The 15,278-nt window shown below is 38.6% G+C and overlaps 1 protein-coding gene across 2 annotated transcripts in view; it reads right to left on the bottom strand.

Annotated features, from left to right (window-relative positions):
- Positions 1 to 1,679: 1,679 nt before the first annotated feature.
- atrx (ATRX chromatin remodeler) overlaps positions 1,680 to 15,278 on the bottom strand; it is a 54,732-nt gene continuing 41,133 nt past the window's right edge. For both annotated transcript variants that reach the window (XM_079630229.1, XM_079630230.1), the window contains exons 31-35: positions 10,988 to 11,137; positions 8,197 to 8,313; positions 7,894 to 7,989; positions 6,555 to 6,683; positions 1,680 to 3,205 (exon numbers count right to left, since the gene is read on the bottom strand). In XM_079630229.1, coding sequence (XP_079486355.1) covers positions 2,981 to 3,205; positions 6,555 to 6,683; positions 7,894 to 7,989; positions 8,197 to 8,313; positions 10,988 to 11,137 — 717 coding nt within the window. In that variant the 3' untranslated portion in view covers positions 1,680 to 2,980. The remainder of the gene's footprint in view (positions 3,206 to 6,554; positions 6,684 to 7,893; positions 7,990 to 8,196; positions 8,314 to 10,987; positions 11,138 to 15,278) is intronic.

Genomic DNA, 15,278 nt, shown 5'->3' with positions numbered 1-15,278 from the left:
TTGCGATGTAACGAATTGCTTTACGGCAAAAAGAAATCTGCTAAAATTATGTAATTATTGCTCCCTCACGCTGTTCGAACCCGAATGAAGAAGACGTTGTAAAGTATGTCCCGTCTGCTGTGATGTTGTTGATCTACTAGCCTCTGGTATCTGAGAGTCGCAACCCACATACATTTACATGTATCAACATCAATATAGGCAGACATTGAGATGGTTTCCACATCATTTAGCTTATCATTAATGTGATGATTCTGAATATGGATATTGTATATTGAGTTATACATAAAAAACCCAACCAGCAGGGTTTCACCTCTGAGAGGTTATCCTAGTTCATCAGCTCGGTGGTTTTTACAGCCATAGGCGGCACAACGCAGAGACATTTACAATGAAAATGTATTGATGTGAGTGAAGAACAGTGTCATGTTCACTGTTCCAAGATGGCGGATACGTTAGACGTGTCTGGAGTGGTCGAATGTGGCAGATTGCAGACAGAACAAAACAGAATTTTTCAGAAAATTGCTTAAATTTAATGTTAAAATATAATATAAATGTAAAAATATAAAATTCTCATATAAAAGTTTAAAATTATAATTTCCCCCTGTAGTCAATAATTGTATCCGTTAAATCTCATCTTTGATCACCAAAATAACAGTTTTTTTTCCTTAAAATAGCTTGAATGTAACTCAACACCCTTGCATAAATATGCAAATGAGCCCCGCCTCCACTCACTCATATAGGCTCGTCTACAGTGGATTGGATGTAACAGAATGGAAAAGCGTTTTATGTATCACTCTCTACAGTGTTGGACACTTAACTGTAATTAGTATGATTAGCCTTTGGCTTGTCTTTGTCGAATAGCTAATAATGTTGTTAATGTCACACTAATTATGTTCCCATTCACCATCTCAGAGTCAAGAGCTGCCATCTAAACATCCAACGCATTCTCATCCTAGGGCGTCATATACTGACGCTTTTGACATATCGTCTACATCCAACGCACATGGCACCCTTTAGTGTCAATGTGACACGCACAGAGCTTTGTTCGGTTATGGTTGGGTTTAGGTCTGGGGTAGGGTTAGGGTTAGACCGCTAGGAGGCGCCTTCTGGCCCATATCTATCTGCGTCTCATATTGACGCTAAAGGGTGCCATGTGCGTTGGATGTAGACGATATGTCAAAAGCGTCAGTATATGACGCCTTGGGATGAACACTAAACAACTTAGAAAGTCAGTGGACAAAGGCATATAGTGCATTATAACATAATATACACTATACTATACACATAATTCACCCGTTTTATTGCTAAATGTACCCGATTTTAGATACAGTATCAACAGAAAAATATATCATGATAATGTGGCTTCTCTCGAGACTCCCCTGCTAGTTCAGATATGCTAAAGCCCGCCGGCACGTTGATCTGATTGGTTACAAGGTAGTTTGTGACGTCAGAAACACCAGCGATTTCAAACCGTGTTTTTGAGACCGTCTCTGGTTCACTGAAGTTTTAAGGAGAAAATACTCATGAATAGACTTATGAATTTACACATGGTTTGTCTTAAAGCACATTAAAAACACCACATAGACATATAAACAACATTAAAAGCTGGATTTTCACCACAGGGGAACTTTCAAATATTTCAGGATTTCCCACATCCACAAATTTGTATGACTTTCGTTGTTGTCATGATCATTAGATACATTTTAATAACAACTATTGCAATTGCAGATTGAAAAAAATTCCTAACAAAAAAAATATCTTAAAACTGTGCATAACTAGAATGATTTATATTCCACCTTAGGAAATACTAGGTTTCACAGACCATAATTTTTGCAAATTCTTTGTGCCCAAGGTAGCGCAGAAACTGCACACCGCAGCAAATAAATGACAACCCACAAGCAAGACCTGAATGTAACATCCTTTTGGTCACTTTATTTAAATGTGATATTAAATACTAAGTAGCAGATCATATTAATGGCAGAAATTGTTGGTGTATATGCTAACATTTGAACATTTTCAGGAGGGGAAAAAGTTCCTCTACATTTCTGAACGACACCCTGTGGATCTCAAAGGGCTTATGTTTGCCAATGAAAAACATCTAATTTAGTATCCGAAGTGGAGATGTGCCCAAGAACAGATCAATACTGCCCTAGCACTAACCTGACAAGGAAAGTGTACGGCATTATCATTTCATCATCAGAACAGGTTAAACCACACAAACATGTACCCAACACCTTCCAGACGCCAACTCAGGCACTAACCCAAATCAAGCGGGGAGAGAAACGGAAACGGAAAAAAGAAAAAGAAAAAAAATACAACAGAAAGAGAAATTATGAACAGTTCTCACAACAATATGCTAGGCAACACTACAACGAGAAGTTTGATGTTACAAAAGTCCGGAGGAATTCAGCAAGCAGTTTTAACAACACAGACATTCCATAGCATGATTAGCAACAACGATTTTAAATACCTAAAAGCAGATTAGAAAAAGGGGTTTTAAAACGTTAGAAGAGATCTAGCTGCTTGATATAAGGCCATTTGATTTGACGTTACATTTAAGGTGTCCGCTGCAGTGTCTCTGGCGCACTGGCTATCACAGTACCGATGACAATCCACTACTGGGAAGATATTAACGCAGATAGTATTTACGGGGTGAAATCTTCTCTATGGTTATAGAACAGAAACGCTATGGTCCCTCTTCAGTCACGCTGTTTTCCTTGCAATATAATAATTCATATATGCACAGCCCTTATTTCAAGGGGAAAAAAAACCTTGCAATGCATAAAAGCATTTGGGGGAGAATATCTTCTTTAATCTTTAAATACGTGAGAGAAAAAAAAAGATCTTGAATAACATTAAGGCTATATACACAAAATGACAAACTGCACTGCCAAAAACCCCTTAAGCAAAGTCCCAGGATGCCGTTTCCTCGTGGCCGAGGAGTCCTGGCTGTGTCAGTCCAGCTGTGTGTCCAGCGAGGCGTCTACAGGCCCTTGGACGGGCCCGGGTTCTTGCCCAGCTGAGAGGAGGGCAGGCCCTGGAGCGCCCCGAGCTGCTGGTACAAGCCCAGCAGGTCCATCTGGTTCATGGGGGCCGAGAGGCCGTTCTGCATGGCCAGCTGGTTGAGGAGCATCCCCTGTCTCGCCAGGGCCATCTGCTGCTCCTGCACCTTACGGTTGGCCACCACCTTCTGCACGTACATCATCAGCTGGAGGGAGAGCGGGACGGCATGTTACTCTCTTGTTATGTCACATGCTATATATCAAGGGCTCTGTTTTATGTCTCGCTCTATACAATGGCGGACACATAAGTGTAATTGATGTGATTAGGGGTTTGGCTTGACTACTTTATCAAACAGCTAATATTGTGCTGCTAATGTTGTCAGACGAATCATGTTCCTGTTCGCCATCCCAGAGTCAGGCAGCTGCCTTATAAAGATCAGCATTATTAGAAACACTTTAAACATCATAGAAAGTCAGTGGACAAAGGCATATGGATCATCATAACATCATGCAGGGTTCCCACACCTTGGTTAACTTCAAATTCAAGGAGCTTTCAAAGACTTTCCAGATCCAATACCCTCAAATTGAAGGACTTAACGCCTTAAGCGGCGCACCCCTTTTTTTAATAGACGTGAAAAGACACATGCCGAACTTAAATGGTTGTAATTCAAAAATGCTTTCAAATATAGATTTAAGATTGGTTGTGTTTTAAAGAAGACATTAATTAAATTAAGAAAGTTAAACAGAAAAGAAGTTTGAGTTTATGAGAATGTACAAATGTTAAACATTTTATTATTCATATTTTATATAAAATATATATTTTCAAAACCTGGTGGACTAAAAATGCAAAAAAAAGAAAAAAAAGGCCAACAATCTGAACAAGTTGTTTCAAATTTTAGGTTGATATCTCAAAAAATGAGCTTTCAGTGAGATTTAGTCTGGGCGCAGTACCACACTGTTCCACTAGTTGACATTACTGCCCATATAAGGGCGCCTCAATTTCCATATGTTGTTTGAGTGATCTGAACCATTATTTTTAAAATTTTCATACATTTTAATGATGTAAACATCCTATTCAGAAGTAGTGTTGGAAGTTTGGCAGATTTTGAAACGAATTCAACCTCTAAGAAACACAAAAAGATCACGTATGTGCATTATAGCTCGCTGACACATCACAAATGCTGAATCTATTATTTTTTCTTTATATTTAAAAAATTTTCAGACCTTTTTTTCTAAAATAATTAAATGGATGCTATCTTTTGAACTCTTGGCATGAAAACAAACTGAGGTTTCTACCATTCTTTCATGATTTTTTATGTTCATCACTATTTCAAAATAAAGGTAAAAAAATCAGTCACCAAATATGTAAACTAGCGATTGTAAGGTTTCAAATGATATATAGTTTGTCAAGATTAGTTTAGGTTTAGTATAGGATATTACTGTTTTAAATATGTAATGGCTGTGGCTGCCGATGTAATATAAGGGGTTTGTGGGGACACGTTTCAAGTGAGAGTAAGGTTACATCATGTTACCTTGCAAGATAAATTGTTACAGTTTTGCGCGCGTGAACGTCATGGCAACGTACAACACAGAGTACCTCACGCGGGAAACACTTAACGTAACGCGTAAATGCGTGTAACTAACGTAAATCAAGCAAGCTAGTGAGCATAGGCCACGAAGTGTTGGCGAAATAAAATAAGCGGATCTGAGGAAATAATATGGATTTTTTTTCCAGAAAACTTCTTGCACTTTTTAAGAATCTGTATCCATGTACGTTTATTTTCCAAAACTTTCCAAGGCTTTGATTTTTTTCTTTTTTTTCTTCAGATTCACAGAATTTCAAGGGCCAGTGGGAACCCAGATCATATTTGAACCCAACAACCCAACTGGTGCTTTTCTTCTGAGCTGAACGAACGATGACTATGCTCACTACATTACCAGTCCACAAACAAATGTGTTCTTTGATTACATTTGGGATACATTTTCAGAGCTCGACATTAACAATTGTCCGGGACAAGTAGATTTTTTGAAGGGGGGCAAGTGAAAGAATTTTACTTGCCTGACCGGTAAAGTAGCCTGATTAAAACGTCAAATAAATAAGTAAATAGGGAATCACCGGTTTTTATTACATTTAGTGTAAGAGGCGATTGGTGGTGGATAATAATGTATAAAGTACTGATGCGCTGTTGCTCACGCAGCCTCTCGAGGAGAAATGGAAACAAATGAGAGCAGCAGCGCTCACAGAAACTGTTAACATACTGCGGAAAAAAATCTAAATGGGGAGTTTTTATATTTATAATACATGACACAGGTAAGAAATATCAAACGTCCAAGAGTGCCGTTTTCCAGAATACCATCACGATTGAAAATGTCACACTGATTTCATACAACGGTTCAATAAACAAGTAGTTAATATTAAGTCACAACTGCCTCATTCTTGAACGAATCGTTTGAATTAATGACTCAATGCCTCATTTAGACGGTCACCTACTTGCGTGTTTCATATTTAAAAGTATAATTTCTTATTTGTATATTTTAAAAAAATATTTAAAACAATCTCATAACATTATTTAATGCAGTTGTAATTTTTCCAGTGTAAGTGATTTAATTTGATTGGTTAAGGGCTGTAAACGATTAATCGGGATTAATCGAATCCAAAATAAAAGTTTGTGTTTACATAATATATGTGTGTGTATTGTTGTGTATAATTATTTTGTATATATAAATACACACACACACATGCATGTATAAATTTAAGAAAAATGTGTTATTTATATATAAAATAGTTCTATTTATATATAATATAAATCATATAAAAATATATATGCAGTATATAAATGCAAATATTTCACAAATATATAAATGCATGTGTGTGTATTTATATATACAAAATAATTATACACAATAGACACATATATTATGTAAAAACTTTTATTTCGGATTTGATTAATCGCGATTAATCGTTTACAGCCCTATAGTGTCTTATTATTCTAATTACATTTATTGATCAATTTTAAGAATTTAAAATGAAGCATTAATTTTAATAAGGTTAGAAAAAAAGGCCTTTATAAAAGGTAAAAAAATGGGTACCCTCAGGGTAAATAATAAATATAATTCAGGACTTGCTTGAAATATAATGGGACTCTTATTTTGAAAGGCATAAGCTTTACTACTGCCAGATGCCCATTAAAAATGATGAGGGAGATCAAATACAACCATTTAGGATATATTATTACAACACGATAATTTAGGCCCATGGGCCTTTGCACATCCTAAGACTTTTTATATCCTTAAATTAGATCAAAATTCTCTGAATTTAAGACTTTAAGGATTCGTAGGGACCCTAAATTACTTCACACCTCATATTTAACGATTTTTGACGAATGGAGTAAACAAGTTGCTTCTGTGCAATGTGAAATATGCTGGGAAAGTGGTGCAACAGGGTCCCAGTAGTAAAAGTCCCATTTCATTCTATTTAGGTTCAAACGTTCATGTCACTTAAACACAAGAGGAGCAGATGATGTCACGGAAACAGTGAGAAGAGAGCAAACGTACAGTTTGTTGCTTGCCGAGGACATCACGGTAAATAGCCTCCCTGTGTTTGAGTTCCAGCTCGTAGCCGGCCTGCCTCCCAAGAGCCATGGACTGGACCTGGGCCTCCGGTAAACTCGGATTCTCCTTCCACTGCCAAAAACAACACACCTGTTACATCCTGTAGACCTCAACAAACAAACACTTACACGCTCATCACACACACAAACACATTTAGCAGCGGTTCAGAACTCAGTCCAACACAAGCTTAACACTGATGACACAGCAACCCAGAGTCAATAAGCACAGCCTCAAAAGTGTAGGTTTTGCCCCTACAAGACTTGCACCAAGCTGTGGCTCGTTGTAATGCAGTTGCTAAGGTGTTCGAAGTGGTTGCTAGGTACAAAGAGTCCATCATCCACAAGTCTCTATAATAATCTGGTCCCTTATAATGACTCGAGTTTGTCCTTCAATATAGGATATATACAATGTAAGACTGATATATTTTATTATATCAGAGCTTTTTTTAACCAAAAAAGTGGTTCTCGTCTCTGTAAACACCAACTGCCAAGCAAATGTAAGTCGCTTTGGGTATGTTTACAAATGTTAACATAAATTTTCACTATTTTCAGGGAAGGTGTGATATGCATCTGTCTTAAAAGCAAACCTGGATCTGCACTGTTAAGGCCCCGATATACCTTTATGCGGATTGACGACATTTCAAACAAAATCAGGCCAAAACCAAGTTTGTTTGCAGTTTGTTTATGGAGTTTGAAACGGCGTGCCAAAGTGAACTTTCTAGAAAAGTTTGCTCTGGCTGGTAAACAACTTTGACCTACCATTGGTCAGTGGCGATTACATAATAAGTAGGTGTGGCTCTGAGACTCCGCCTTCCATGACAGAAAAAACAGCGTTTTATTTCTTCTGTTCATTCTGTCGAGGTCGGGCCGTGTAAAAACATGAACGCATTGGTGAGCCGCTTTATAGTAGAAATTGAAGTTGTGCTTCAAACTTAGAGACACTGACACTTTTTTTAATGTATAAAAGATTAATTAATGCTTGCTTTAAAGCAATCTTTTGTATAAAGTGTCGAAATGCTAAATTATGCACGTCGCTATGATTAGATGCTTTCTCATTGGTGTGATTTTTTATTGCGTTTTTATTTTGTTATGAGAGAAAAGCACATGTTTGTAACTAAACGGCACTGGGATGTTCGCTAAGGATATACCGCCGCTGAGGTATTTCAAACTTATTTTTACCCCTCACTGAGGAACGGAAAAATAGCTTTGCCGTGAGTATATCGGAGCCTTTATGTGCAGTCTTTCGGATGAACCGCCTCAATCGCCCTCCTCCCGTCACTCACCACCTGCCCGATGATGTCCTCCAGTGCTTCCCTCGGCACTGACTTCAGAGCGCTAGTGGCCTCCATCACCTTCTGCCTGCCCTGGTTAATCAAATCCTTGAGCATAGAGGGAAAGAATCAAGTGTGAGAAGAAACAAAGAACACACTAGACAAGATTAAAACAAACGCTGAATTTGAGATAACTAGCATACATAAATAGCAGCTGGCAGAGCGCGAAGCCAAATGTCGCTGCCTGAGGACGCGCGTCACAATTAGCTGCCGGCTGAAGGAATGTGAAACGTTCATGTGGGGCTCATTACTTACCTCCAACTGTTGGTTGCTCATGGAGGCCAAGGCGGCCACGTTGAAGGGGAAGTAGGAGTTGGATGCTCCCATGCCCATTTGAGCATAGGCCTGCTGGTTGAAACGCTGGTTCAGACCCTGAAACAACAGCAGAGCGGGTCCATCAGTCCAACAGAACCAGACAAACTTAACTCAGGGTTCGTACGGATACGGTCAAATTAAATTCCAGGACTTTCAAGGACTACTTTGTTTGGTTTTCACGGACTACAATCAGAGATCTCACTTATCAAAACAATATCTTTATTATCTTTCAAAAAAAAGAAGAAAAAAAAGGGATAAATAAAAATATACTAATAAAACAAAATGGTACAAATAAAGTGTAGCACATGCAAATTATGCAAAGACTGTGGCAACATTAAACCATTGATAGGATACTATGACAAAAATATCGCTTTCCTTATTCAAACTGATTTTTTATTCATGAATATATGATGGACCTGACGAGTGAAAACTGTATCATATACTTGGATATTTATATGAGCAATATCACATTAGTAGTCATGCGAAATGTCTTTATATGTTTATCAGACAGTCTGCGACATTAATTTTGAATGAAAATATATTTTCATAGAATTTTTTTTAACTAATTTCATATATATTGTCTATCAATAATTCAAGCACCTCTTCATAAATATGTTTTTTTAAGGGTTTTCCAGGACTTATCAAAAAGTCAAATTCAAGCACTTAAGCACTTTGATCACACAGACGTATCCCAATTATACATCTTCAAATCAGGTTCGGCCTGACAGATAAGTCAGTCTTCATTACACTAGCGCTGCTGTAGGGTAATCAAAGCATCGCGTTTTTTTTTGGATGGTATTTTCCACCCGATTTGCGACTTTAGACATGATTTGTCTTCGATCTGGCGAAGACGCACGGCGAACTATTATTCATAGCCAACAAATCACTGGAGGATCCAAAAAATCCTGATGTGCACCCATGTGAACCTCTGTTAGGGTCCTGCCCAAGCTGTGTTTGTCTTACGGCTCTAAACACAGCGTTCCCCTCGCGAAGGTCAGCAGGATGGCTGTGTTTGTGTGTAAATGAACTACCGAGGCAGATGCGGCCGATCCCGCTCTCTAATTGGGTCTTTGGTGCACGCAGCTCATAAACACACTCCACAGCTGAGTGTCCGGTGTTCAGACCTGGCACGAGCAGGTGTTCGGCAGAGAGGATCACAGCTGCACCACAGACACTAAAACATCTAAACTGACGCTCTTTTAATCTGCTTTCAAAATGTGACGCTCACTGAATGTCTGTTTTCAACTAAATCATGAGCAGAACTCGATAGGGTTCTCTAATCACAGCAAGTGACTGCTTAAAATCCACCTTAATGGCTCTGACATTGTTAATGATTTTCAGCAACCAAATTACACAAAACTCTTCAAATCTCAAAATACACAAATGACTGTAGCGAGATGATCAAAAGCAGGTGAATTCTTTTCGCTGCATACAATAGCTCTGGCCAAGCGATTCACTGATGAAATTACTCTGATTTAAGCATATTTAAAACATCTTGCCAAAAAATAACATGAAATTTAGGAGACAGATCACATGTAGAGCAGAATGTGCGTGTCAATGTGGTATGAATTACACACACACACAAATCAAAACTCATGTCTGCACTGTCTCAATGCTCAGTACAACAGCTGAGAGCCAGCAGGTATAACTGCCGACTACAAATACAGCTCCTGTGTTGGGCACTAAAATTACAGTGATGTTTCCATGTATGCGGTTTCCATGTGGTCTTATTGCAATACTTGGATGTGCATTTTGGTCATTTTTACTGCTTAAGTACTCAGGAAAAAGAGCAGATTCAGTCTGTGTTTTTTTAACTGTAGGTCTATGTGCATTTATGTCAGACGGACAATGTTTGCGATTACATCGCATCTCATCTTTTTTCAGCAGAAGTTGAAGAAAAAAAAGAGACGCTTTTTTCCAGTTTGAAGTAGTTTTTGAAGATCTTTGAAGTAGCGTTTACAGCGGGGAATCAGTCTAGATGTTGGTCTGATTTTGAAAAGGAATCATTACAGTAAATCAGAAATGAAGAGAAGGCACTTGCGATATAATTCAACTAGAGTCAGAGTCCCACATAGCTACCAGTCATTTCTCTCCCACTAATGAGCTGCTGACCTGCGTCGTCTCTGAACTGAAGACAACGATAGTTTGAAACCTACTAAGGATTCCAGGACTGGATATAAAAGGACACAGACTCTCAGCCATCAGACAAGCAGGTTTCACTGTGTTTATGTAAGGGTTATGATTATGATTTGACCCTCTGAACTACTAGACACTTCAGCAAAGCTGTGCTTCAATGGGTTCAGGAAGAGCTGTTACCACTCTTGCAAGCAACAAGGGTTTTTGGTAGCTCTCAATGTCTTTATGTAGCTATAAAAATAGCTTTATTTTTACAAGGAGCAATACTTTTGAAGCTTTAGAAAACTTTTATGTAAGCACATATGAAAACAGTTAGACCTCTCTCATGGTAATGTGTCCATATCTAAAATGGGCATTTTTTTGTTCATTTCTTATGATGATATAACTAAATTATTATGTGAGAGTATTAGAGAACTACCTCACCAAGCATTCTTAAACTGCTATCAGTAATGGACAGATACAGACAGACAAGTTAAAAAATAAAACTTGTAACATGCCTACAATTTAACACATTTGCCGACTGATATGCAGGTATTAGATGATATCTTTTATCATTACATTTATAAAACAGTAAAGGGTTTGTGTGGCTACACACCTTCTTCTCGGCCTCGTATTCGGCCCACGCTGCCTTGCGATCTTCCTCACTCAGTGCCTCTTCCTCCTTGTGGTCCAGCAAAGAGTCATGCTCGTGGTAGCCGACGATCTGGTCTTTGAAACTGTGAAGCAGTTCTGCAAGGACAGGATCCTGGGACAGGAGAGAGAGATGGGTCAACATCCTACATCAATACACACACACAGATAATAATTTACCACGATTATTGATCTAAACGTACAATAATTACGGTAGTGGGTTTACCGTCTTGGCTAGTATTCACGTAAACACAGTCAGTTATGTGCTAAGTGAAAGTAAACGGTTGAGAAAGAAATCGGATGCGTATCGTTATATTGGATCTGTGCATTCGCTCTTAAAGGGGTCATGACATGAGAAACCAAATTTGCCTTGATCTTTTGGTATATAAGAGGTCTTAGTACCATTAAAACGTCCTGCAAGTTTCATAGCTTAAGACGTCCTCCCCATTATAAACGAATCATTTATTTAATCAAGCTCTAAATACAGCTCGTTCTGGATCCATGGTAAGAAGTGACGTCACGGTACGAAGTGACGTACCAGCGTTTGCATATAGACCGCCTCCAGCGCAAGACAACTACACTTTAAGCGCAAGACAACTACGCTCATTTCGTATCATTGTCGCGCCCGCGCGCTGCGCGCCTCACAAGTGTTCAGTCGACGGACAGCGAGTGGGTCTGTGTACAGGGAAATTACGATGCCGCAGATGTGCTGTTCCTGGCTGTGGACAAACAACATCTTTGAATACGCTGCGAAAGATCCAGTCGTCAGGGAAAAATGGATGCACTTTATCTTTTGCGGACGTCTCAGTCACGGCAGTGTTAGTTTAAGCGTTTGTTCTACACATTTTAAGGATGACTGTTTTGAGCTTTGCCAGAAAACTGTTGCTCAAAGATAAGTCTGTGCCGACTATTCTGGGCTCAACATCGACGACGCAAACTGTAAGTAATGTATTTAAAACTTTAAACTACTTTTTAAATACGCTGAAAGATCCAGTCGTCAGGGAAAAATGGATGCACTTTATTTTTTGCGGACGTCCCAGTCACGGCAGTGTTCTATACATTTAAGGATGACTGTTTTGAGGAAAAAATCCCAATATGATGTTTGGCTTTGCCAGAAAACTGTTGCTCAAAGATAAGTCCGTGCCGACTCTTCTGGGCTCAATAACGACGACGCAAACTTACTTTTTACCATGGCTAATATAAACACATTTGTATAAGAGAATCTTGAAAATATGTCGCCTTTCTAGTAGGCCTACATGTGATAGAAAATCAAAAATGTTGCTTTATCAATGCTGCATCTTCAAAGATGGCCTGTCTGTGCATGCATTTTTGTCCGTGGTACACCCTATCATTTCATTGGAATTAGTTAAATAATGTTAAACTGTTAGCAAATTAAGCTATAGGATAATTATGCAACAATAATCCGTTTTCAAGTGTCTCGGGTTAATTTTTTTTTATTAATTCAAAATAGTTTCACTTTCCATGTGGACACGAGCTGATCCAGTCTTCGTTGTTGTGGTGATGGTTCATTTTCCTCTGATTCCGGCTCAAACATATAAGGTTTTATCATTGCAAGAGCCATCGCTTCGCATGCATCACCCGCTATTAAACAGTTACGCTGAATCCGCACAGGTTCTGGCTGGGGGCGTTAATAATTGATGCATAGACACTGACGTTAGCCAATCATAACAGTGGGCGTTAACACTGAACTCTTAAAGGGGAAACACCCCCAAAACAGACTGTTTGAATCAGAGGATGAGAAACAGGGTGGGAAAAGGTCATAAATCACTACATTTTAAAAGTTTTTTGTAAAAAAAACTATAGTAATACTATAATTGCACCTAAGGGAACATAATAATAAAATTAAAAAAACCATGTCATGACCCCTTTAAAGTGACAGCAGCCTATAAATACCTGCTGCTGTTTATGTAATTTACGTTAATCAAACAAAAGACAGCTTTAACAGATTCATCTATATTTAATTTATATAGTGAACACTATGCAGTGTTATTTTACATCTATGTACCTGAATACTACTGTTAAACTTTATTTTTAACTTTGTTATAGTTTATTTGTAACTTAACTTAAATAACAAACTGTTATATTGTATTTATCTATGCTTGTAATTAGTGTTTGATCTTATTTTTTACTTATAGCCTACTTTTACTTTGTACTACTTTTAGTCTTTGATAATGGTTGAACTATTTGCAGATATGAAAAATTATCCTATCTGTGACTCAAATCACATTGAGTTTTGTAACCCGTTGAACCATTAACAATAAATTAACATTTCTGAATCCCCATCTATTTTGTAAATGCAAGTTATAGATCTTATTGTGAACGATTTATCCATGTTTATTTTTTTTACCTCGTTTGACCGCGCTAGCTCATATTAATCTGCCTCCACTTTTGAATGCCATGCCCAGATCTCAACATCCAATCAACAATCCATCAACAGAACCATGTCCCGCCCTACATTTTTTCTTTTTCGATAATCCGTTACACCTAGATTTACATCACAATATGGGAGAAAATATATATCACTACCTCACTGTAACTGGACGACCTAAGATTCTGATAAACTAATAGTACACGTGGACAGTCATGTGTGGACATATTAATTTACTTGATGACAAAAAGTTACAAAGGTTCATAATGAGTCATTTTTTGCATCATATATATATATATATATATATATATATATAGACACGAGTATACGATTTGAGTTCCGAAAGTTACAGTATGTTTTCATAACACACGCTCTTTAATATAAATAAATAGCAGTTCGTTTGCACTACAAAGCTAAAATTAAAACAGAAACAGCCTCCAGCCAAATGTTCAAAATAGGACATTTAAAATAACTTCAGACGCTTCCATGCAATTCTGGTATCCATGACTACACTGTTATTGAAAACAATACCTGAGTGGCGCATAATTCACATCGAGGCCTCTTACAAACACGGTTTAAAATTACTCTACAGCTATTGTTTGCTTTTCTTTGTCTTGCCTGCACTTTACATTAAAAAGGTCCTCAAGATCTGGAAACACCTCCAGAGTATAAAACGCGTTACAGTTACGTCATCACCCGATTGAGCAGCAACAACAAACAAAATAAAACAAAAACAAAATTAATCATAATCGTGACTAACGTTCAAAGAGAAAAAGCCTCACGTTTCCATATTTAGGACTGATTACTAAATTGCTACAGAAAAGGTTTGGATAAACCGAATCAAAGGAATGAAGTGAGAAAACCTCAATCATCCTCCGAAGAGTGTATCATGAATAACCAGACCAAGGTTTATTTCAAGAAAAGAAAGATAACAGCAGTAAGACAGGTACCAATAACAGAGCCATGCTTTCTGCATTACGGCAGAGTGTAATGGAGAGCGCAGCTACAGAGACATCCACATCAAGGCCTTTCAGTAAATGGCTTCGATAGCTGGAAAATAAAAACATGTGGCGAAAGCAAGCATAATCACGCCAGGCCTGGCCTATGATGGCTTATGATGGTAATTTCTGGCTAAGTGGCTAAATTAAAACATGGCTGGATGCTGCCATGTGAGAAACCCCTTATACATCACACACGTGAAAAAGACTCCATGGAAAAGATGACCTCTTGTTGAAAGTGTGCAGAGCGCAAGACAATTCGACGATGAAGCTGTTGTTTGAGCACATTTCAAACACTCGCCGTCATGAGAGGTCGGACCCGGGCCTGAGCTTATCTGAACATTGTCCAATTTTGAGCTGGGTAAATGGGTCACAGAGCCGCTGGGTCAAATGACAGTGAAGCCGTCCAGGGGAGCAAAGAATTCTGGGATTCCTGATTAATCTCCAGGCTGGAGCTCCGCGGGTGGTCTCGCCCGTCTCCGTAACCTGCCCTACATGTGCATCTCGACCAAAGGCACTAATGACGGTAACAAGAACTCCTGCATTGTCATAATGTGAGCTAACCCCGCGCATAATGACGGCTTAGGAAAAGGATATCGTTTTACTCCATGCATGGACGTGGAATAGGTTGGGTGGGGGAATGGGGGAATCAGCAGACTGCAGATTTTTTTCTTTTCTCAGGGAAATTGGGAGTTGGGATCCCACAGGAAGTGAAACGGGGGGGGGGGCTTTTTTGCTTTTGATCAAAGCTTGGAGGTGCTTGAGCCAGACTTCTGCAAGGATAAATACAGCCCCAGGTGAGGAGCAGTCGATCTGCCCGTGTCTGAACACAGCGCCTTTTCACTTCACAACCACAGAAATCATTTCCT

This window comes from Phoxinus phoxinus, assembly GCF_949152265.1.
Source record: "Phoxinus phoxinus genome assembly, chromosome: 12".
Taxonomy (NCBI): Eukaryota; Metazoa; Chordata; class Actinopteri; order Cypriniformes; family Leuciscidae; genus Phoxinus; species Phoxinus phoxinus.
This window is presented reverse-complemented; position numbering and strand designations above follow the sequence as displayed.